At 37.8% G+C, this 25,163-nt stretch overlaps 1 protein-coding gene across 3 annotated transcripts in view; it reads right to left on the bottom strand.

Moving 5' to 3' along the window:
• Window positions 1–1,113: 1,113 nt before the first annotated feature.
• Window positions 1,114–25,163, bottom strand: part of CENPI (centromere protein I) — a 50,041-nt gene continuing 25,991 nt past the window's right edge. For 2 of the 3 annotated variants that reach the window (XM_003135236.5, XM_085006963.1), the window contains 10 exons: window positions 24,007–24,098; window positions 22,065–22,182; window positions 21,918–21,982; window positions 17,544–17,638; window positions 12,765–12,900; window positions 11,752–11,876; window positions 10,454–10,502; window positions 10,106–10,324; window positions 2,752–2,793; window positions 1,114–2,081 (listed from right to left, as the gene is read on the bottom strand). In XM_003135236.5, coding sequence (XP_003135284.3) covers window positions 1,980–2,081; window positions 2,752–2,793; window positions 10,106–10,324; window positions 10,454–10,502; window positions 11,752–11,876; window positions 12,765–12,900; window positions 17,544–17,638; window positions 21,918–21,982; window positions 22,065–22,182; window positions 24,007–24,098 — 1,043 coding nt within the window. In that variant the 3' untranslated portion in view covers window positions 1,114–1,979. Of the gene's footprint in view, window positions 2,082–2,751; window positions 2,794–5,884; window positions 6,450–7,292; window positions 10,325–10,453; window positions 10,503–11,751; window positions 11,877–12,764; window positions 12,901–17,543; window positions 17,639–21,917; window positions 21,983–22,064; window positions 22,183–24,006; window positions 24,099–25,163 lie in introns of those variants that run through there. The other variant, XR_014834830.1, reaches the window with a different exon arrangement.

Genomic DNA, 25,163 nt, shown 5'->3' with positions numbered 1-25,163 from the left:
TCAACCCCTAGCCTGGGAACTTCCATATGCTGTGGGTACAGCCATAAAAAATAAAATAAAGCTTGAATCCAATATCTAACCATCTCCCCGTCATCTACCACTCTAGTCTAAACTCTTGCCTGGAACACTAATAACCTAACTGGTCTCTGTGTTCACCCTTAATCCACTTCAGTCTAAACTTCACATTGCACCTTCATACAGCTAAGTAAAATTATGTCACTCCTCTGCTTTCAACCCTTTAAGAGCATCCCATTACATATCCACATCAGGCTATAAGGATCTTCATGAACTACTCTCTGACTTTCTCCCCTGTTCAATTTCTTACCATTCTTCACTCTTAATCACTATGTTATAACCTTACTGGACTCTGCTATTCCTCAAACATGCCAAATAAGTAACATTTTAAAGCCTTTAACTTGCTTTTACTTCTTCTGAAAATGCTTTCTCCCTAAACATTCACAAGGTTCACATGCTTATTTCATCAGGGGCTCTGCATATGTCATCTTTTCAAACAGGTCTTCCCTAACCATCGTATCTAAAGTAGCAACCCTCTCAAAGATATATATCTCTCTATGTATAATCTTGTGGAAGGCAGAGCCTGATGATGAAGTCACTTTTCACTAGTGTGCTAAAGAATCTAGATCTTGAAAAAACAGTCACATTGAGGCTCTCCTGAGCCAAGAACAGAAGGCCAGTCCAAGGACTCCCTGAGGATGGCAGTGTGTTGGTGAAACAAGCATGGAAACTCAAGTTGAACCACTCAGCCTCTCTACCAACAAGGAAGGAATTTAGTCCAGTATGCTCAGTTTGTTTCTGTCCCTATTCCTTGCTTCATCTTTATAACACCTGATATTATGTATTTGCATACATGTGTATCATCTGTCACCTCCAATGTAATGCAGTAAATTCCACAAAAGCAAGTACTGTATAACCACCACACAGAACACATAACACATGGAAAGCTCAGTGAACATGTATTAAATTAAAAAATCAATGAATAAATAAGATTTCTAGTCTGAATAACATCTAATAATATAGTTTAGGGTTCTGTTTTGCTTTAAAAGGAAAAAACCGTAAGAATATGCCCTTAAAACCAAAAATAAATTCAACTTATTTTCTCTCAAATTATACCAATTTTATTAAAAGGGGTGAGTTATTCAATAACTGCTGAAGCAAAATTTTGTAGTAAAATTTCAATAAGATATTTTAGCTTTTATAAAATTTCTTAAAAGTTTCAGAATTATTTCTGAAAATAAAGTTATAGTTAATTTGGACCTAAACACTTAAAAAGGGGTTATATACATATACATACATGCACATACCACAAAATAGAGAGTTTAGTGAAATTGAACTGGTATGAACAGGAATGTCTCGACTATCCCACAATACTTTCTCCTTCCTTCTCTCATCAAACTGCTACCAGTGAAGGCCCAGGGATCTACCAACTACTTAGAGCCAGCTTTTAAAGTTAAAAATGTATCCTTTTCAATTGGTGTTGGTGTGGTTGGTCACACTAAGAAAAATGGCAAGACTCACGGAGGTTGTACAGAGGCAGCTGAGTATCTGGCATGAATATGCCTGCTGCTTAACCGCCACTGTATATTACTACTTGCTCTCTTACATCAAAAAATGCAGCTCACAGTCCACAAGAATGTGAAAAATCCCACCACATAACAGATATATCTCTTTATGTATAATCTGGTGGAAGGAAGAACCTAATGATGAAGTAATTTTTTACTAGTGGGCTAAAGAATCTAGATTCTGAAAAATGGTTAGCCGCATCAAGGCTCTCCTGAGCCACGGACAGAAGGGCAGTCTGAGGACTCCCTGAGGATGGCAGTCTGTTGATAAAACGAGCATGGAAACACAAGTAGAGCCACTTAACCTCTGCAGCAATGAGGAAGGAATTTAGTCCAGTATGCCCAGTTTGTTTCCATCAACATTCATTTAATGTTGATCACGTGGTTTATGCTCTCTGCTCAGGGGACAGAAGAACGATGAATACTACTTTTTATGAAAAGTTTCAAGCCTTGTAACCCCTCGGAGAACAAATAGTCCAAATACCAGTTCCATTTCTTTCCCTACAGGCACAAAAGAAGAGAAAATTACTTATCAAATATTTAGTTTGCTTATTCTCTTCCTCCTCTTCTTTGCCAGGGAAAAGTTCCCAGCATCCTGGATGCATAAACCAAGAGTTAGCTTGAGTGGCCAGTTTCATAATTGAAACTCAGCCACTAGGTAACACTTAAACCAGAAAGTACTCAAAATTTTAAGGGCTAAAAATTCCTTTTATTATACTGGCCAAAAAAATTTTTAGCTGTTCTACTGAACAAGTCCTGTGAAATGGAAATGGATCATCATTCCCACAGTGGAAGAATTTAACATCTAAAATAGATAACACAGCAGCAGACATTATTACATTATGGCCTATATTATATATGTACACAGCAGAGTTTCTATACTGAGACAACTGTGTTCGGTTTTGTTAAATCAGACTCATTACAGTCACACTCTAACTATATGCAACTGTATTCTAAGATAAGATGATGCACAGACACAACAGCAAGAGTCAAATTATGAATCATTTTATCTATGTAAAGGGTATGTGCCAATGAAGTCACATAAAAGTCACTGGAAGAAATTCTGAAGGTAAACACTTCACTTCGACTTTGTCTTGGCAGCAGACTTTAGATTTGGGGAAAAAGCTAAAGGTATAAAATCCCTGAACATTATGAAAATAAATTTACTTACCCGAATAGAGCTCATGTTCACTGTCCTTTCTTCTGGCCATCCCTTTAAAAACAAAAACAGAAAACCACAAAAGCAAGGAAACGAGGATGAACATATTTGGTGAGCAAAAATTATCAGAAAGTGAAGACGGCTATTTACTGTTTGATTCACTTTGCTATGTTCTATTCTAACCATCTCTTTTGGATTCTTTTTGAATAAACCTTCAAACCTCCCACACCTCTCCCTAGAAGCACAAACAGAAGGAAAATAAAATCACAGTGGATAAAGTGAACACCATTTTGCAAATCTATGGCCTCATCTCCCAAATTCTGTACTCAGCCACTGGGGTGGAGATGGAAGGTGTTAGAGAAGGCTTTTCTGAGGAATATTATATAAACTGAGTCTTGAAGGATGAGGAGGAAGTCTGTGTACAAAGCTGATTTTATGAAATGGAAATTCAAAGCTAGGTGATCACACTTATCACCTGGCTTTAATTAGCATCTACTGTACTTCATTGAAAAGCTATTGATTCTAACATTTTTTATATATCACTAAGAAAATCTCTGCCTATTAAACTATGTATATAAAACAATGCATTTTTAACACTTAGAAGTTTTTATTTTATAATGATTAAAAGAGTTTTAGGTGTAGGCAAATTCTGATCATGTCATTTTTACAAACATGAAATGGTAAATATAAACAAAATTAAGTGATGAAAGTTCACATTCAGAGTTCAACTCTTCTGAATTACTTCTCTACTCAAGAGTTGTAGATAGCTGTGTTTTTTCACACAATTTCATCCCTGTGCCAGGGTGCTGATTATGAAACATTTCTTAAAGGAACTAAAACCTACTGTTTCTTGGGTCCTAAATGTATAAAGCTAACCTACTTTTGACTCCTGCTTCAAGGAAAGTCCATAACATGTATGGTTCATTGCTTCCTTCCCCTCTTCCTCCAAGTCATTTGGTTTTGAGGGCTTAAAACAATGCTCCAATGTGGTCTCCAATTTTCCCCCACACTGCTGACACCTATTATTGCAAGGTCTGGTTCTGGCAATCTGCCTGTGCATACTCAAAAACAGCAAATGACAACTGTATCATGACAACTGCCTGGCTGACATCAATCACAAGATGCACCCTGATCCCTGAGAAGTTAAAAGGTGAAAAAAAAGTGTGTTTTTAGAACTGATAAAATATAGTCCATGCGGATGAATTTCATTTTTATTTATCTAGTTTCAACTTCTCTCCTGAGCTCCAAGCCCCCATTTCAAACTGCCTACTTACACTTCTTCTTGGATATCTAAAAGGCATCTCGAAATTAAGTAGGTTAAAACCTTGATTCTCAACTTGCCCTCCCACCATATCAAAATAATCTCTCCCATACTTCTACCAGTATTCATCTTATTAATAACTGGAACCACCATTAACCTAGCTGCTCAATTAAAAAAAACTCAAAAGTCCTTTCCTTTTTCTCATTCCCACTTCTAAATAAGTCATCAGGTTGTGTCTATTCTATCTCTGCAATATATCTCAAACCAGTCCACTTCTATCCATCTTCACTACCACCATCTGTATACATATCACTATCAATCTAATTAGTACCTCTGCTTCCACTTAGGCTTCCTTTTTTCCTCTATCCTCCACTAAAAAAACAAAGTGATCTCTATTAAACACCAACTCAGTCCATACTCTATTTAAAAATCCTTCAATTGTTTGCCACTGCACTCCTAACAGATGGGTAAGATAGTGGTTCCTGCATCTCTCCAATCTAATTCATTCCAGTTTCCATCCTGTTCCTTAAGCTAAGCCACACTGGCATTCCTTTTTCCTTGAACCCCTTGACTACTGTCCCCACTGCTTGGAATGCTCTTCTTTCAGCTATTCCTAGGCTGGCTTATTCTCATCTTTTAGAAAAAATCTCAGATCAACTGCCACCTGTTTAAAAAGTCCCTCCTTGAATATCCATCCCCGACTACTCCCCAGTCTCTCTCTCACCCCATCCTGTTTATGTCCTTGAGAGCATTTCTCAAAATTTAAAAGTGTCATTTCTACTTATTTCATTACTTGTTTATCATTTGTTCTCATTAGAACATAAATTCCATTTGGACAGAGATGGTATCTATCCTTTTTTTGGGTGGGGGTGAAGGAGAAAATAAGAGCTTTATTGTTTTGCAGGCAAAGGGGGACACAATGGGCTAATATTGGCTATCTTCAGTATCTCTCTTCTTAAGCACTGTGGACACCAAATTGTTGAATGAGTAAACAAAGAAACAACTAGTTATTAATGCAAAGGTGATTTATGATAAGAAAACCCAAAGCTTCAGAATTTCCTGAAATGTAAGCTCTACAAATGCCCAAACTCATTAAGTGACCTGAGCTCTTCTGATATTGATAACTGACTGGCCAAATTAAATTTACCAAATTGTCGCTAAAAATATGGCTAATGTGAAATATTTACAATGTGATAATTCAGCAAAGTAAAACTATCAGAATTAAACCATACTACCATAGTATCAGAGGCGATTTTTACTACCTCAAAGGTATAATACTAGACAGTGAGCAATTAGTTCATGACAAGAGCTCAAAATGTATTCTTTTAAAAGAAAGATTGATATTAAAGTCTAATGTTTCCAAAATTATAGAGAAACATCAATTACCAAATTATAGTTTCACATTTAGCCAAATGTGCTGTGCTGCTAGAATCAAACTTTCAAGAGTCAACCTTCCTAAAACACTCGTAAAAACATTTCCTACTTAAAATATATATCAATTCCTGATCCTCCAAAACAAGTTTGCTTACCTATGTCCAAGATGATAATACATACTACTTCAGAGACTGAGTCTTATAATTAAGATATATACACACAGTCTAGGAGGAAAAAAAAGCTGACTTATGAAAATCAATTATACCCTATAATTCACTACATACTTTCGTAAATAAGAATCTGATACAACTGTATTGACAAGTTATGGAGACTAAGACACCCATTCATTGTTAGCAGTAATGTAAACTGGTATAACTTCCATTGAAAGCAATTTGACAATACCTTACAAAATTAAAAAGATATACTCTTTGGAAGCAATTCCACCTGGAGTAATTTTATCCAACAGACACATTTACAAACATATGAAATGATGTATATAGTTCAAACACATTCATTAGAGTATAATTTAATAACAAGATTAGAAATAAGTACAAATGCTCAACTTATATAAGCTTGTACTACACTCATACAGTGGAATACTACAGAGACAACAAAAAGAATGAAGCAGTCCTTTACGTACAAATATGAAACAAAAGCCGAAATATTAAGTCAAAAAAATAAAGAGACATAAAATTATGTACAGTGTATAGTGTTGAAAAAGATCATTTACACAGAAATATACAGTATGTCTTTGGATGGATACTCAAGAAACAGAGAGTGGTTGCTCTATGATAAAAAATGTCCATCTACATGGAGTTCCACTTCTAGGATGAGATCATGAGGAGTTCTGTGGAACCACTCCCCAGAAAAATGGGCAAAGTTGGCAAAGATTGTTTTCACAAACACAGTATTTAAAGTCTCTAGAAATCATCCTAAAGAAATATAGAAAATATAAAAATGCTGTAGTTCCCATGGAGCTCCCTTCATGGCGCAGTGGTTAACGAATCCGACTAGGAACCATGAAGTTGTGGGTTCGATCCCTGGCCTTGCTCAGTGGGTTAAGGATCCGGCGTTGCTGTGAGCTGCAGTATAGGTTGCAGATGCGGCTCGGATCCCCCATTGCTGTGGCTCTGGCGTAGGCCAGTGGCTACAGCTCCGATTCAACCCCTAGCCTGGGAACCTCCATATGCCGGGGGAGCAGCCCTAGAAAAGGCCAAAAAAAAAAAATACTGTAGTTCTCTAGTGGCTCAGTGGGTTAAGGATCCGATGTTGCCACTGATGTTTGGGTCACTGCTGTGGTGTGGGTTCAAACGGAACTTCCACATGCCGCAGGTGTGGCCAAAAAACAAAAAAGGAAATGTAAAAATATTTATTCAAGAAAATCTAGGAGTTCCCATCATGGCTTAGTGGTAACAAACCCAACTAGGATACATGAGAATGCAGATTAGATCCCTGGCCTCACTCAGTGGGTTAAAGGATCTGGTGTTGCTGTGAGCTGTGGGTGTAGATCGCAGGTGCAGCCTGGATTCTGAGGTGCTGTGGCTGTGGCTGTGGCTGTGGCTGGCAGCTGTAGCTCCAATTCAACCCCTAGACTGGGAACTTCATATGTCACGGGTGTGGCCCTAAAAAAAAAAAAAAAAAAAAAGATGATCTCAAATCAATAATCTAATTTACTGCCAAGAAACTGGAAATGACAGCAAACTGAACCCAAAGCAAGGAGAGCAGGAATAATTGAAATACAAAATATAACAGCAGAGTCTCACACCTCCTAATTTCAAAACTTACTACAATGTTACCAAAATTAAAATAATGTGGTACTGTGGAGTTTCTGTTGCAACGCAGTGGAAATGAACCCAACTAGGAACCATGAGGTTGCAAGTTCCATCTCTGGCCTCGTTCAGTGAGTTAAGGATCCGGCATTGCCGTGAACTGTGGTGTAGATCACAGATGCGGCTTGGATCCTGCATTGCTGTGGCTGTGGCATAGGCCGGCGGCTAGAGCTCCGATTCCCTAGCCTGGGAACCTCCATATGCCACAGGAAGTGGCCCTACAAAAGACAAAAAAATTTTAAAAATTAACAAAATTAGGAGTTCTTGTCGTGGCGCAGTGGTTAACGAATCCGACTAGGAACCATGAGGTTGCGGGTTCGGTCCCTGCCCTTGCTCAGTGGGTTAACGATCCGGCGTTGCCGTGAGCTGTGGTGTAGGTTGCAGATGCGGCTCGGATCCCGCGTTGCTGTGGCTCTGGCGTAGGCCGGTGGCTACAGCTCCGATTCAACCCCTAGCCTGGGAACCTCCATATGCCGCGGGAGCGGCCCAAGAAATAGCAACAACAACAACAAAAAAAGACAAAAAAAAAAAATTAATGTGGTACTGTTATGACAGCAGATACAGAGACTAGTGTAAAAGAACAGACAGCTCAGAAATACAATGAGGATATAAAAGATGCCCCACACCACTAATCATTAGGGAAATGTGAATTAAAACCATAACGAGCTATCATTTCACACACATAAGGATGCCTATTAGGAAAAAAAAAACTAGAAAACAGAAAAAAAAGCTTTTTGGTGAGGATATGGAGAAAATGGAACCCTTATGAGATGCTGGTATGAATGTAAAATTCATGTAGAAACACCTATGGGAAACAGAATGGTGTCTCCTCAAAAAAGTAAAAACATATTTACCATACCACCTAGTAATTCCACTTCTGGGTATATATCCAAAAAAACTGAAAACAAGGACTTGAAAAGATAACGTTACACCCATGTTCATGGCAGGATTACTTTACAATAGCAAAAAGCTGGAAGCAACCCAAATGTCTATCAAAGGATGAACAGATAAACAAAATGTGGTATATACACACAATGGAATATTACTCGGCCTTGAAAAGGGATATTGACACATGTTACAACAGAGATGAACCTTGAAGACATTATGCTAAATGCAGTAAGTTACTTGCAAAAGGAAAAATACTATATGATTCCACTTATATGAGGTACCTAGAATAGTCAAACTCACAGAGATTGAAAGTAGAATGAAGGCTGCAAAGGGTTGAGGGGAGGAGGGAATAGGGAGTTACTGTTTAATAGGTATAGAGTTTTAGTTTCACAAGATGAAAAGTTTTGTAGATGGATGATGATGATGTTAGCACAACAATGTGAATGTACTTAATACCAGTGAACTGTATACTTAAAAATGGTTAAGATGATACATTTTATGTTATGTGTATTTAACCACAATTTTAAAATTCTTTTAAGTAGGGAAAAATCAAACTAAAAGTTGGTTCTTTAAGAAGATCAAAAACATTGACAAACTTTTAGCTAGACTAAATAAAGAAAAAAGATACAAGATTCAAATTACTAAAATCAGGAATGAAAAGAAATAGAAAGCATTATCAAAACAAGGTCCTATTATATAGCACAAGGAACTATAGTCATTATCCTGAGATAAACTATAATGGAAAAGAATATGAAAAAGAATATGTGTGTGTGTATATATATATATATATACACACACACACACACAGACATATAGATATCTACATATATTTCTGAATCACTTTGCTGTACTACAGAAATTAATACAATGTAAATCAACTATACTTCAGTAAAATATATATATATATTTTTAAAAAGCTCATGAAAAGATGGCTTCATAGGTAAAATCTACCAAATATTTAAAGAAGAATTAATGCCAATACTTCACAAACTTTTTAGGAGAATACTTCCTAACTTATTCTATGAGGCTGGAATTAACCTGAAACCAAAACCAGACCAAGACATCAGGAGGAAAAACGAGTACCCCTTTATCCTCCAAAATCTATTGGGAGACCAATTATCATCACTTCTGTAAGCCTGAACCAGGTTAACCCGCTTGTATATTTTTTCATCGTCCTCTGTACTTTTCCTATACTACTCATCACTCTTTATTGTAAGATATTTGTTTAACGACCACCTCCCCGACTAGATTCTAAGCTCTATGAGGGCAATAACCAGATGTGTCTTGTTCAGCACAGTGCCCAGTTCTTGCATGAATGTAGTAAACAATTATTCAAAATACCTCCTGCATTCTGCACATTTTTTTCCATTTTGTTGTATTCCTTGATGTCCCAGTCTATTCAGGGAATTCTGAATCCAGAGTCTATCAGTGTATCTGTAAATCCTGTTGTGTCATCCACACATTTGATATGCACACTATTTGAGTTGTTTGAGTCACTGATAATGTGGAAAATGATAGGGCTGATGATAAAGTCCTGAGAAGACCTTGCCTATATACTGATTTCAACACATTACATCAGCAGTCTTTGACTATGACTCCAACTCTAATTATATTATCTAGCCTACATTTTCCATCTTGTCTAGAAGGATTTTTACTAAAGCCTCCACCTCTCTGAACTCTTTCCTTTCCTGGCACCATCTCTAAGTAGAACTGAATAACCACTCCCCCCATCTTTCTCACAACTGTACCTCTTATCACTTCACCTAACTGTATTTTGTAGTAATGTTCACAAATCTGTCTCTGCCACAGGCCCAAGTTCTTGGAAGGTAGAAACTAATCACTTAAGTTAACTTTGAATTCCCAGAGCCTAGCACAATGCCAAAAAGTTAGCTGATACTCAAAAAGTATGACTGAACACGTCTTGCAATTCAGAAATAATTGATTTATGGCATTTCCTCTTTCTGCCATCAGAGGATTCCTATAGAAAATCTAAAAATTGTTTAAATACTCTTACCTGTAGCAGAAAGGAAACAGCATAACTCAAAAGAGCAGGGTGATGGACTAAATTTAAACTGTTTTTATATTCTGCTACTGCAGCTTTTTCTAAGACTTTGGGGTCAACATATAATCCTTTCTGGAAGGGTTTGGATGTCCACAGGCAACCAACCATGGCTGTCAAATAGTGATTAAATTCTTGATAGGTCTTGCTGCTGAAGCTGAACTCTGATTTTGCCTATTGGGAAAGGGAAAAAAAAATTCATCATCACCTAATTCTGTTTCCTTCTTATTCTTAACAGATCATATATCTCTACATTCAATTTTTAAACAATGGTGATTTAACACAGAGATTCATCATCCATACCTTTTGTACCAACTCATTTTTCTTTGCAGCAGTCAAATTTTTACGATATCTAAAAGGGAGAACATAATAAAATTTTTACCACTAAAATGCCTTTGAACTAGGCCACCCTGATGTACAGCAGAAAATTGACAGAACACTGTAAACCAGTTATAATGGAAAAAATAAAAATCACTATAAAAATGCCTTTGATATGTAAGCATAGAGAAAAGTATAACTTTTAAACATAAATATATGCAGATGTGTACATACACAAATATCCAAATGTCTAGTTAAGTTTTTTTCCTTTTGTGGTACATTTTCTTCAAAGAAGAAAAATTAATAGAGGCTCAAATACTGAGTTGTACATTTAAGATATGCACTTGATTCGTAAATTATACTTCAATAAAAAATAAATAAAAGAAATGCTTTTAATGTTTCACTATTTAAAAATTAATAGAGGCTCCAAAGAAGTCACTGATATAGAACATGTTTTCTTAATATGGAAAAAAATGTGCAGTAGAAAGGATAAAGTGAAAACTTAGAAATGTGATTTCTTCTTGCCTAAGAACTACTCTAATTAGATGTTAAACATCTTAACCTTGGGAGAGTCCTACAAACTATGCCAAAAGGGTCCACACTTATGAATTAAAAAGAGTAATTTCTGTCCATAAGTGAAAAAATTAGAAAGGATCAGAAATAATACTTATGGTTCATATAATCAGCAATAGCTTCCCTTATCTCTCTTTTTACCAGAGAAGCTACATAGACTTAAACCAGTTGTCAGAAAATGACTAATTTTTCTTTGAGACATAGCAACAAGAATTAACAATGCAGAGTGCAGCAGTACCACTGCACAAAAGATCCTTAACAACGAATTCTTTTAATCTATATCCCCCACAGTGACATTTTTAAAATAGCACAGTTAAGGAGTTCTCTGGTAGTGCAGCGGGTTAAGGATCTGGCATTGTTACTGCTGTAACTTGGGTCACTGCTGTGGTGTGGGTTTGAGCCCTGGTCCAGGAACTTCCACAGGCTGCAGGCATGGCCAAAAAATAATGGTAATAATAATAAAATTTTAAAAAATAAAAACAACACAGTTAAAATAGTCCCATACTGGAAGGTCATTCCCAAAAGAAAGACATGTTTCCTATTTTCAAAAGTCCTGGCAGAAAATGGATAACGATTTTATTGTACTTAATATTTTACTGTATTATACACAATAAACTTACATATTTATAAATTATAAATTTTTGTATAGCTGTAAAATGAAGATAGAATTATGATATACTAATTCATAAAATGGTACAAAGGCTTTGTACCTGTCCATAATGTAGCAGAGCTGGTTCAGGACACTGGAATCCAGGCTGAGGAGTGCAAGATAGAAGATTCCAGGAGGAAACAACACCACTAATGGAAGGTTATAATTTATATATATGTCACACACCTTTTGGGAAGAATGATAACATTAGCATATAGATTATTCCTTAGAATCCCTTAACCAACTTCACCCAAAGAATCATCACTAGAAAATTCACAATAATATAACATTGGGTTTGGGCCTGATTCATAAATTAAATAAATAGGTAGTCACAGCTGCTTAAAAATGTACCTCACCAGATGGCAACTTCACCGTAGAGGATTATTTCTAGAAAGTCATTATTGAAATCTTTTAATTTTTTCTGGGGAGAGACCTTAGAGTTAGGGAGAAAGGAGAAGAGAGCATTTATTTATTTCTCCTTAAGTCCCATACATGCTGGTTTATCATATGAGTTAGCTGTCAACCTGGAAAACTAAGAAGCATGCTTCTAAGCAAATATAGCACCAGACAACTAGGTATTAGTAAAGGGGGAAGCCAGGAAAACTGAGATTAGTGGGTACTTTCTGGATAATAGTTCTGCCTAGGTCAAATACTATATATAAGATAAGAGGACCAGAATCACAGATACTGGGAAAAATAAGGCAGCAGAAAGGTGGGGGTAGAGAGCTGAAGAAACAAAAGCTATTTTTGTTTTTTAATAGGGGTTGGAGATGGACAGTGAATGAGCAAAAAGTGATATGAAAGACAGACCTATGTCTAGGGCTAGCATTATTCAGGAAAATGTCTATTAAAGTAGTACCTGAACTTCAAAAAAATGCATTTTTCCCCTTTTGTTTTACGAATGTCAGTTTATTCAGGTCAGAATACAATCATTAACTCCAAAATATGTAGCTTATCTTAACTATGCTAATAAGATCATAGCTCAGCTTAGTTGTACATAAAATTTAAACAACAGAGCAATAAAGCAGACAGGCATCACAAAAATCCAAACAGGTAAAATTGGATGTGTACTACCTTCTCATAGAAATCCAAAATAAAGTGCAGCAAGAAAGTACTGCTGCTTTCCAAGCGCATTGCAGTAGTAGACAGCCACCCTACATAGTGAATCAGTTCAGAGACAGAGTTCAGGGATCCACCTAAGGTCGTCTCTCTGCAATAAGAAACCATGTCATTCAGATCCCTAGCAGCAAAAGTCCTTGCAATTTCCAAGCTAAAGCTGGATAATATATAGCAAAAGTTACAGGGAATTTCAGAAAATGACCAGTACTCCAATGTATAATTCACTTTTTTAAAAAACACAGTGATTAGTCATAAAACTACACGGCCTTCTAGGGAACCATTAAGATCAATTCATAGAACATCCTCAGCAATCACTCTACTAGTAAATACCAGAAAAATAAAGGATTAAGCTCCAGACAGACTTTAGATAATATTAGCAACTCCGGGGTCCATAGCAGTCAGCAAATTAGTTTCTAGGTATACAAATCCAAACAAGTTTTGCCTGTTAAAAATATTTTCACTTTAATTTAATTGGAATCCAGTTCAATTCTAAACCTGAATTAGTAAAAATTTTGGCATCTTTCATTTTTTCTAGTAAAAACCAGATCTAAATATTTTATATTTTTCCCAAATCAATGAACCATGACTTTTTAAATCGCACCTGGTATAATTGGTTCAATCTACCCATCTACCCACCCATCCTTCAATCCACTGTTGAGTGGATTAGGAAGACTGGGAAATGTGATTTCACAGCCAATCTAGGCAGCCGATAAATGGTTATGCACAAGGGGAAAGGAACAGTATATAGTCTTAGAGCTGGAGATGATGACACTACCAATGCTCACCAAAATGATGGTTCAGTGCTGGAGCAAGTAGGGAAAGGGTAAAGAGACCATTCAAATAGGCAGGCATCCATACAGTCAGCCTATCACTTAGAAAACTGTAGCTAGCTATGGTTTCTGGCAGCACTTGACACATGCATCTGAAATAATCTGTACAATGGTGACTACTCAGACAGCATCCTTTGAAAGTGTTTCTCCACAGAACACTACTGGCATTTTGGATGAAACAATTTGCTATTCAAGACTGCCTCCTAGTCCCCACTCACTATAGCACATTTAGCACCCCTGGTTCCTACCTACTAAAAGATTATAGCACACTCTTCCCAGCCACTGTGCCGACTAAAAATGGCCCCTGGAGAACCACTGCTGAGAATGGGTTCCCACCCTTCTCTCCTTGCGATCTACAACTAGTTTACTCCCTCTTTGACAGTCATTGATGGAAACTTGGCATTACACTCGTATCTTCAAGACAGAAGGGATTATTGAAAACTTGAGAGCTATATTTTATCATGCCAAGTAGTATTATGACAAGCAAAGTTATCTACAATTATGTTCATTTATTTGTTTAAGAATTTTAGGGAGTTCCTGTTGTAGCACAGCAGAAACGAATCCGACTATTACCCATGAGAATGAGGGTTCGATCTCTGGCCTCACTCAGTGGGTCAGGGAGCTGACGTTGCCATGAGCTGTGGTGTAGGTCGCAGATACGGCTTGGGTCCTGAGTTGCTGTGGCTGTGGTGTAGACCAGCAGCTGCAGCTCTGATTTGACCCCTAGCCTGAGAACCTCCATATGTTGCAGGTGTGGCCCCTCCCCCAAACAAACAAACAAACAAACAAAATTTTAGAAAGCTGAGCCCCTTTTAAAATGCCCTCTCAGGAGTTCCCATCATGGCGCAGTGGTTAACTAATCCGACTAGGAACCATGAGGTTGTGGGTTCGATCCCTGGCCTTGCTCAGTGGGTTAAGGATCCAGCCTTGCTGTGAGCTGTGGTGTAGGCTGCGGACACGGCTCGGATCCTGTGTTGCTGTGGTTCTGGTGTAGTCCGGCGACTATAGCTCTGATTAGACCCCTAGCCTGGGAATCTCCATATGCCACAGGAGAGGACCTAGAAAAGGCAAAAAGACAAAAAAATAAAAAAATAAAAAGCCCTCTCAAAATTTTGATACTAAAAAGGATCCCTGGATTTTTAGAAAGAAAATCTAGAAATTGTAAATCACCTCTCTCAGGGTTCCTAAGACATGGTAATGTAATATTGATGCAAACATACTATTTTTAAAAGAATTGAGGCGTTTGAAGACGTTGAGCATTCAAATGAAATTGCTTTATGATTATGGTTCTCAAACTTCAGCTTGCAGCAAAATTATGGAAGCATATGTTAAAACACAGATTACTGGGCTCTACCTCCAGGGTTTATTTCTGTAGGTCTAAGTTAGGGCCTTAGAATTTGAATTGCTACAGGTCCCCAGGTGATGCTGATACTGCTGGTCCAGGGACCACACTTTGATAAGCAATGCTTTACAAGATACTCTCACTACTCACTAATGCTTCATTTCATCCTAAAAATGATCAGACAAACAAGATATATGGAAACTCTGTGATACTGAATATGAAGAATTAAAATTTTTCAAGTCAACTCCTATGTTTCTATTTTCCATTCTCCTATCAAAGTAGATTACTATAGGGATAAGAACATACAGAAAAATAAGTCTGGGCTAATCTAACCAAGCTAATCACTAGCTATTTGCAACTGAGGCTAAGGGATCCTTATATTATAAGGAATGCAACCTAGAGTTCCTGTCGTGGCTCAGCAGAAACGAATCTGACTAGCATCCATGAAGACACAGGTTCACTCCCTGGCCTCGCTCAGTGGGTTAAAGATATGGCATTGCCATGAGCTATGGCGTAGGTCGCAGACGCAGCTCGGATCTGGAGTTGCTGTGGCTGTGGCATAGGCTGGCGGCTACAGCTCTGATTGGACCCCTAGCCTGGGAACTTCCACATGCTACAGGTGAGGCCCTAAAAAGACAAAAAGACAAAAAAAAAAAAAAGAATGCGACTGATAATATAGGGAATTTGAACATCAATTATATATTTATATATTATATATATATATATAACTTAAATTTTTTAGGTGTAACACTGGTAGCATTTTTTCAACAGCTGAAATGACGTCTGGGTTTTGTTTAAAAAATATCTAGTACAGTGGAGTTCCCGTCATGGCGCAGCGGAAACAAATCCGACTAGGAACCATGAGGTTGTGGGTTTGATCCCTGGCCTTGCTCAGTGAGTTAAGGATCCAGTGTTGCTGTGAACTGTGGTATATGTTGCAGACGCGGCTTGGATCTCATGTTGCTGTGGCTGTGGCCGGCAGCTGTAACTCTGATTGGACACTAGCCTGGGAACCTCCATATGCCATGGGTACAGCCCTAAAAAGCAAAAAAAAAAAAAAAAAAGGCCTAGTTCAGGAGTTCCCTGGTGGCTTAGCAGTTAAGAATTCACATTGTCGCTGCTATGGTGGGGGTTCAATACCTGGCCTGGGAACTAGTACAAAGGATGAGGAACGTGAGGGGGTGTCATGGATGAAAAAAAGTTAACCATGAGTTGATAACTGCTGAAGCTGGATGATGCATACATAAGGGTAACAATCATACTATTTTCTCTATTTTTGATAATGCTGGCAATTTTCTATAATGTAAAGTTTAAGAAAATAATGTTAAAAAACAAACTCATGGAAATGGAGAACAGACTTGTGGTTGCAAAAGGGGAGAGGGAGGGAGTGGGATTGACTGGAAGTTTAGGGTTAGTAGATGCAAACTATAGCATTTGGAGTGAATAAGCAATGAGATCCTGCTGTAGAGCACAGGGAATTCTATCTAATCACTTATGATGGAGCATGATGGAGGATAAGGTGACAAAAAGAATGTATATGTATGTATAACTGGTCACTTTACTGTACAACAGAAATTGACAGAACATTGTAAATCAAGTATAACAAAAAAAAATTTTTAAATAGAATGCTGGAGTTCCCATTGTGGCTCAGTGGTAACAAACCCAACTAGTATCCATGAGGATGCGGGTTCGATCCCTGACCTCACTCAAGGGGTTAAAAGATCCACTGTTGCTGTGAGCTGTGATGTAGGTGGCAAATGCGGCTCAGATCCTGCACTGCCGTGCATATATATATGTGTGTGTGTGTGTATATGTGTGTGTGGTATATGTTGCAGACGTGGCTTGGATCTCATGTATACACACACACACACAGATCCTGCACTGCTGTGCATATGTGTGTGTGTGTGTGTGTGGTATATGTTGCAGACGCGGCTTGGATCTCATGTATACACACACACACATACATATATATGCCAAAGACACTAGGTAGAAAGAGTCAAAACAACCTGATTAGGTAGTTCCTTGAAATTCAGTCTTTTAAAAACTTTCACTTTGAAGGTAAGGCATACATTTAACAATAATGAACTTAATCGAAATTCAGGGCTCTTTCATTATTCTAACTAATGTGCCTAAGCTAATGTACATTAAACTAATGTACATAAGCAAAATACATCAGAGAAACTAAATCAGTACAGTGAAATTACTGATTTTCCTAGCCATCATCGAAATGGACTTTATATATAAGCAAGAATATATTTTATAAAGTGAATGGAAACCAAAGCTGCAAGTTCTAATGTCAGCTTGCCAATGTTTTTCTATATTAAACTCTTACAAGTTACTTAAAGGCTTAGGTGTTGTTTTATGATTTACGTAACAGAATTTGAAGAATTAACCTTCCTCACAGGATTGCAGAGGAGAAGAATGAAGAAAAAGAAAAAAAAATTCAAGAAAAGTATGACTAAACATTTGCATCAAGCAATTAGGTTTCATGGCACACTATTAAACTCCATAGGCAAAGTTTTGTACAGATCAGCTCTTGCGGAGGGTTATAAGATAACTCACAGTGGACTGTTCGTCACAGATTTCACGTGGATGTCCATAGAAAGCCACAACAGCCAATTTTGCAGTAGCTCTTTCAGACACTGAAGAATACTACACTGGGAGGGCAAAACAAAAAAATCATTTGGACGTACCATAGTGAGAGAACTAACAGACCAAACCAGAGACTTAGAGGTGGAAGGGACCACAGAGATTACCGCATTCAATTCAGAACCCAATAGCTGCCACATCTACTAACCCCAAACTCCCAGTCAATCCCACTCCCTCCCCCTCCCCTTTTGCAACCACAAGTCTGTTCTCCATGTCCATGAATTTGTTTCTTTTTTTAAACATTCTTTTCTTAAAACTTTATATTATAGAAAATTGCCAGCATTATCAAAAGTAGAGAAAATAAAATGATTGGTCTCCAAGAGATTTAAGATTAATGGAAGTGTAAGTTTACTATTTTTTCTACAAGACTGCCCCCAGCTTATCAGTGAGGACCAGACTCTTGTTTCCCTAAATTACATTCATTTATAACATATATTACATCATCAAATACAGCATTACCTACTCCTTACTGTCTCCCCTCAGAGATCCTTTGAAGTTGCTACAGATATGAGTTTTCCGCCCTTTTCACCTTGTATCTACAACTGTGATTTACTCCCTCTTTGATGGTCATAAAATTTATCTTCTGTGACTGTAGAAAAGAAACAATTCTATAGTTTTTCCTTTCTTAGGCCTTGATTTCCCAGGGCCTCGTTCAGATACAAGAAATACAGCCTTGAAATAAGTGTGCCTGGAACACGTACAAGGATAAATCATAACTATAAATTTGAAAGCAAACCATACGATCCCCAAATCTAATACAGGAAACCTTTCTCAAATATCCTTAATAAATAATGGCCTAGAAACTAGTTGAGTATCTCCAGTGATAGAGTGATCACTTCTATTTCATACAACAGTTTAATTAATATATATATATTTTTTTGTCTTTTTGTCTTTAGTTGTTGTTGTTCTTGTTGTTGCTATTTCTTGGGCCGCTCTCGCGGCATATGGAGGTTCCCAGGCTAGGGGTCGAATCGGAGCTGTAGCCACCGGCCTACGCCAGAGGCACAGCAACGCAGGATCCGAGCCGCGACTGCAACCTACACCACAGCTCACGGCAACGCCGGATCGTTAACCCACTGAGCAAGGGCAGGGACCGAACCCGCAACCTCATGGTTCCTAGTCGGATTCGTTAACCACTGCGCCACGACGGGAACTCCTAATTAATATTTTTTTAAGAAACTGACACCTCACATTTAGGTCATAAATATGTTCAAGCAACCTTGGAATCATCTAAAACAATCTTTTTTGGTGTCAATTTGACATTTGAAAAGGTATTCGATATTCCTACATCATATTCAGAAAATCTTGGAGTTCCCGTTGTGGCACAGTGGAAACTAATCCGACTAGGAACCATGAGATTGCGGATTCAATTCCTGGCCTCGCTCAGTGGGTTAAGGATCCAGTGTTGCAGTGAGCTGTGGTGTAGTTCGCAGACGAGGCTCGGATCTGGCATTGCTGTGGCTGTGGTGTAGGCTGGCAGTTGTAGCTCTGATTTGACCCCTAGCCTATGCCATGGATGGGGCCCTAAAAAGACCAATAAAAAGCGGGAAAAAAAAAGGAAAATCTCCACTCACCTACTTCATCCCATCCAGCCTCCACATTAGAGGAAGGCATTGATTTTTATGTTTTTGAGAAGGGGACACGTTTTTTTGTTTTTGTTTTTTTTTTTTTTAAATGTTGAGAATAACAGCTCTACCACTCCTAGTTACAGTCTCCAACTTCATCTGGGCCCTTAATGAAGCTCAATAATCCTCTCACTTGTCCTCAATTAGCTGTCTCTCCCATTTTTCTGTAGCTGTCCTAAGCCACATAACACTCTCTTGAAGACCCCTACTCAAGTCTATCTTATTTTGAGTAATTTAAGATTTTTGGGCACAAGTATTTCCATTTCTTGCCCTTTCTTCGAACTGTACAAATATATCTATATATCCACCTATCATTGTCCTCAGTCTTAGAGAATAAATGGTACTTCCCAACCCCTCACCATCCCTTCAAGCAAATCCCTCCATCAAGTCTTCATGTTTTTTTCTGAAACCCTGCACCATCAATTACCCCCCACCTTTCCTCCAATTTCAGTCCCTCCCTCTTCTCATCTTGCTCCCTCCACTCTATCTATTAACATGGTTAGGTTTTTCTCACTCTGGGGACAAAAAAATTTACAACTTTCCCTTGATTCAAAGTCCCACTACAGCTATCTCTCTTGTTCCCCCTCTTTTTAGCCAAACTTCTGGAAACATAGCCAATATTCATTGTCTTGTCTTCATTTCTCATTGACTCCTCAACCTCCACAATTTGGTTTTCACCTTCACACGCCATTGACCCTGTTCACAAAAGGTAGTCAAGACCTGTGTGTTATCAATTCCAAAAGAAACCTTTTTTTGGTCTATATCTTTCTGGACTCTCCTGGGATATGTGGCAATATCTTCCCCTCACTCTTCCTTGATAACCTGTATTCTCTCTGTTTCTTTGGTGCTACCGTTCTGGTTCTTTTCATACCTCTTAAAAAGGTTCCTTCATAGACGCTCCTTTTCAGTGAAAATTAAATAGTGAGTATTCCCCTGATTTCTGTCTTTAGTTCACTGTCTGTTTCCCTTCCTCTCCCCACCTCCACTCTCAAATACATGTGTATGTGTATAAACGTATATATACTTATTAGGCAGGACCATATGAAAGTGCCAATTGTCAAATATCTTAGACCTATAAAAATAGCAATTTCATATAGTTCAACCTAATATTTACAGATAAATAGCACTCTATATTGGTAGAAGATAGAAGAAATAAACACTAACCCAGTCAAAAGATAAGAGAATCACAAAAAGCTGAAAAATGAAGTCCCGGAAACTATGTTATCTGAAAGAGGTGGTGTGTATTCTCATGTGAATGATGATGCTGGTAAGGTAGTTAAGTTACAAATAATATAAATAAACCTCAAATCCAAGTTAATGTGATATGCAATTAATAAAGTACCATTTGATTGTGACGGATACTAAGCAGAACATACTTTTCCTGTAAATGTGGCCAACAAGAATAACCATTCTATAAGAAAGTGGCTCTCAGACAGAACTAGAAGCCACAGTGGTCTTTCTGGAGAACAAAATTGCAATACATTTTATTTTATTATATAAGATTAGAACAATTTTATTAGCAGAAAATAACTATATTACAAATATGCAGTATGAATGCCACATGCAATTTTGTTTGCTTTAGTTATTACTATATTCCCAGTGTCAAGAAGGGCATCAAGCACTTAGTGGATGCTCAATACATATTTGAGAAATAAATAAATGTATCTACAAACTATCAACCACAACAATCAAACTAAGTATGCTTAAGTTATTTCCCAGTTTGTTTTTATTAATAATTCATTTGCAGAGTTCCCGTCATGGCTTAGAGGAAACGAATCTGACTAGCATCCATGAGGTTCAATCCCTGGCCTTGCTTAGTGAGTTAAGAATCCAGCGTTGGAGTTCCTGTCATGGCGCAGTGGTTAATGAATCTGACTAGGAACCATGAGGTTGCAGGTTTGATCCCTGGCCTTGCTCAGTGGGTTAAGTAAGGATCCGGCGTTGCCGTGAGCTGTGGTGTAGATTGCAGACACGGCTCGGATCCCGCGTTGCTGTGGCTCTGGCATAGGCCGGGGGCTACAGTTCTGATTATACCCCTAGCCTGGGAACCTCCATATGCCACGGGAAGTGGCCCTAGAAAAGACAAAAAAAAAAAAAAAAAAAAAAAAAGAGTCCGGCATTGCCATGAACTGTGGTGTAGGTCACAGATGCATCTCGGATCCTGCGTTGCTATGGCTGTGGTGTAGGCCAGCAGCCACAGCTCTGATTCGACCCCTAGCCTGAGAATTTCTATATGCCATGGGTGTGGCCCTAAAAAGACAAAAAAAAAAAAAAAAAAAAAAAAAAAAAACCTATTTGCCATTTGTTTATTCACTTCGTCATTTGCTACAAGTGGGACAGTTTAGGAAAATTATGTGACAAAACCTTAAAAACAGACAATTTTGGAGTTCCCTTGTGCAGTGAGTTAAGGTTCTAGCGTTGTCATTGCTGTGGCTGTGGCTCTGGTTACTTTTGTGGCAAGGATTCACTACATTCTTCCGCACACTGAGGGCATGGTCAAAAACAAAACCAGAAAATTTTACATGTTAACTTTGATTTGAATGATGCAGCACCTCAAGTACAGGTCCACGTGAATCTTGTTGGAAAACTACTGCTGTAACATAAGTTTGAAATTGTGTACCATCAGCCCTACTGAATCTAAGCAAGATGATTTTTTTCTTACCTTGAAGTAAATAGTTGATGTAAAGAAGAGCCGTGATAGATGGTCAAAAAGAAGTGGTTTCATCTCTAAAAATTAAAAAAAAAAATCATTCAACCCTTTTAACTAATATTGCATTGAATTAAATGACTAAATTTTCACGATACCTACCAGAGAAGCTACTAAAAGGAATCCAGCTCACGAGTTGAAGGAACTGTGATCGACAACAGAAGCCATCCCAGAGAGGAAGGCTCTTATACAGGAATGCTTCACAGGAATAAAACCCCTCCTGTAACACAAGAAGATAGTAAAACCTTGCATGGAACTTTTTAGTCATAATTACTCTCAAAATAACCAGTTTCTTTTGTGCTAGAGTTGTTTTACTCTGAGACTAATTTTTTTTGACATCAATATAATTAAAAGCCTTGGGTTAGGTGCCAGACTTTCTCATAAAAAGGATTAGATGACTAATATTTGGATACATTACCGTCTTTATCAACATAGTTTTCAAATACCATAAAACTTCATCAATTAGAAAGAAGGTAAAAAGCCAAGTTATGGAATATTTTTAAAGATAAATGAAATTGCTTTATTTTGGAGTAAATGCAGTCACTTGACTAGTTAACGAAGCACATAGAATGTTATATAATAAGACTAGAATTTCATTAGGGGCCATAGACCAAATCCAAGCTCTGGGCAGCTCCGCCTGAAGAGGGCTGAGTATCTAGGCTGCTAATGTTTCTACCAAAGTAAGGATCCAGGGCTTTCCTTTATCTTTCTGAGTCTCAAATGGTGGCATGCACCAAGACTATTCTGGACCTTCTTTTCATGACATGAATTTCCTGGACAGTCTCACCTATAACAGATAAAACCTCCACCTACATCATGAGGAGTCCTAAATTTCTAAATCTCTAGCCCAAATCTCATTCCTGATCTCTAGACTCATTATCCAACTGTTTACTGGACCTCTTAGACATCCCATGGGCATCTTTTAAATCAAATATATCTTTCCTTCCTAGCCTGCTTTTCTCATATTCCCATCATCACCCTCCTAAGCAGGAAATCTAAGTCAACCTAAATTCATCCTTTTATCCTCACCACCATTATCCACACTCAACTTCTAACTCCATGGTTTCACACCAAATCCTTAAGATTTATTCAACATTCACTGAGAATGTCTTTTGTACCAGATACCAAGTTGAATACCCATACTTGAAGTAAATTTAGACAAGGTTTCCACCTGCTGGGAGCTCATCGTATGTGGAAAATAGATGCTGAAAGCACAGGTAAACATAGAGAGCTAAGGGAGCACATAGGACAAACATATAACCAAGACTAAGGAAAGGCTTCTTGGTGATGCTGATACTGACACCTGAGTTGCAGCTTAAAGTACAAATCAGGGTTACCCAGGACAAATAATTAATTGGCTGGAATATCTTTGATGACCAAAAAATATTTGTTGATTATAAGAATACATCCATGAGGAGTTCCCATCATGGCTCAGTGGAAACCAATTTGACTAGCATCCATGAGGACACAGGTTCGATCTCTGGCATTGCTCAGTGGGTTAAGGATCCAGTGTTGCCATGAGCTGTGGTGTAGGTTGCAGACACAGCTCAGACCCCATGTTGCTGTGGTTGTGGTATAGGCCAGCAGCTGTAGCTCTGATTTGACCCCTAGCCTGGGAACATCTACATGCTGTGGGTACAGCCTAAAAAGATGAAAGAAAAGAAAAGGAAAGGAAAGGAAAGGAAAGGAAAGGAAAGGAAAGGAAAGGAAAGGAAAGGAAAGGAAAGGAAGAGAAAGAAAGAAAGAAAGAAAACCTCTATGAGATTTATCTTACTGGCTAATTCAATTAATTGAATGTAATCAATTACATCTTCAGTCTGTTCTCTAAATTAGAGACTTTTCTCTTCTACTTGCATAATTTAACAAATTGTTTCTTCAAAGCCAAGAGTGCAAAGATAAACATCAGTTCAACTTGGCTCTATTTATGATTTTAAAATTGAGCAAATATTATTTACAAAAGATGTCAAGCACTGAAGAAAAGGTTTTCAATGGATATCTAAATAAATGAAGTGGCCAAGTGTGCAGGAAGCAAGCAAAATCTTACTTGTAAGAAGCACTCTGCCTTAATGATAGTGTTCAGGAAGTTAGTAAATTCTTTTCCATGTTCATAATTATTCACCTTGTACCAAATACATTCTGGAGAAGAAATATTAAACATAAGTCTTTGGTTGCGCAACAATTAAAACTACACAAAACATAATCATGACAACTCTAAAGTGACAAATAAATGACCAACATAAACAAGCTATCAGTCTCATATATCTTAGCCAGCTCGCACTGGAGATTGTAAAATATATGTGGAGGTGAAGTGAGATATTCCTCAAGAACTTGTTAATACAAAGGGAAGCTTATAGTGAAAAATAAACTGGTAAAAATCACATATAATGAGTGTGATTAGCTTTATGCCACACCACACAGTAACCCAAGAGACTGTAAATGTATGAATTAAAAGTCTGAGGATGCTTAAACTTCAATTAGAGTGAGCTGAGGGTAATCTAAGGGTGGGAAAACTTTAGTGAGTAGAAATCTAACAGACTGTACCATATCCTATCTAAAGAAAGACTGTGAGTAGAAAAGGAGAGTTAGCCTGGAACCTAAAACTGATGTTAAATACTTGAAGAGCCAGGATTCGCTTATACAGGAAGGAAACAACCTGGTGAACACAATACTATCTTTAGAGAAATCGAACCCCTTAGAAGAATGAAGGATCGGGCTTTTCTACAGCATGGATGAAAAACTCCCTCGCTGTCCTTTCCTTCAGTTCTAGAATAAGGAAGCTTCTGATGACTAATTAGGCTATCATATATACTGATAGCAGAGAGGAGCTATTTTAGTCGGCAAACATGAACATTAGGGTCACCAGAAAGAATTACTTCTATTATGAAATAACAAGATATTCTGGCTTATCCAATAGCCTGAGTTTCATTAGCATCAATCTGATGATTCTGGGGCCTTAACAGCAAATTTCTGAACATACAAAGATGAGGAGGCCTTGGACCATGACAAAGTGGAGCTATCCAGTGAGTTTTGGTGGCCATCCAGCAGGGTTTCCTTAACAATACACCCCCTTTATTAATGCCTCCTTAAAATTACAACAATGGCATCATTCAGGCTCTGAATATATGATTTTCAGAGAAATAATTATAGCATATGAAGTTTCCTCCTGACTAGAAGTTGGCACCTTTTTAAAACAAATCCATT

The sequence above is a fragment of the Sus scrofa genome, chromosome X (assembly GCF_054392235.1).
Source record: "Sus scrofa isolate SSC_HxYL_T2T_F1_AM1 chromosome X, Sscrofa_HxYL_maternal_Yorkshire_Landrace_v2.0, whole genome shotgun sequence".
In the NCBI taxonomy this organism is placed as follows: Eukaryota; Metazoa; Chordata; class Mammalia; order Artiodactyla; family Suidae; genus Sus; species Sus scrofa.
Note: the sequence above shows the minus strand (reverse complement) of the source record. Positions and strands in the feature narration are given on the sequence as shown.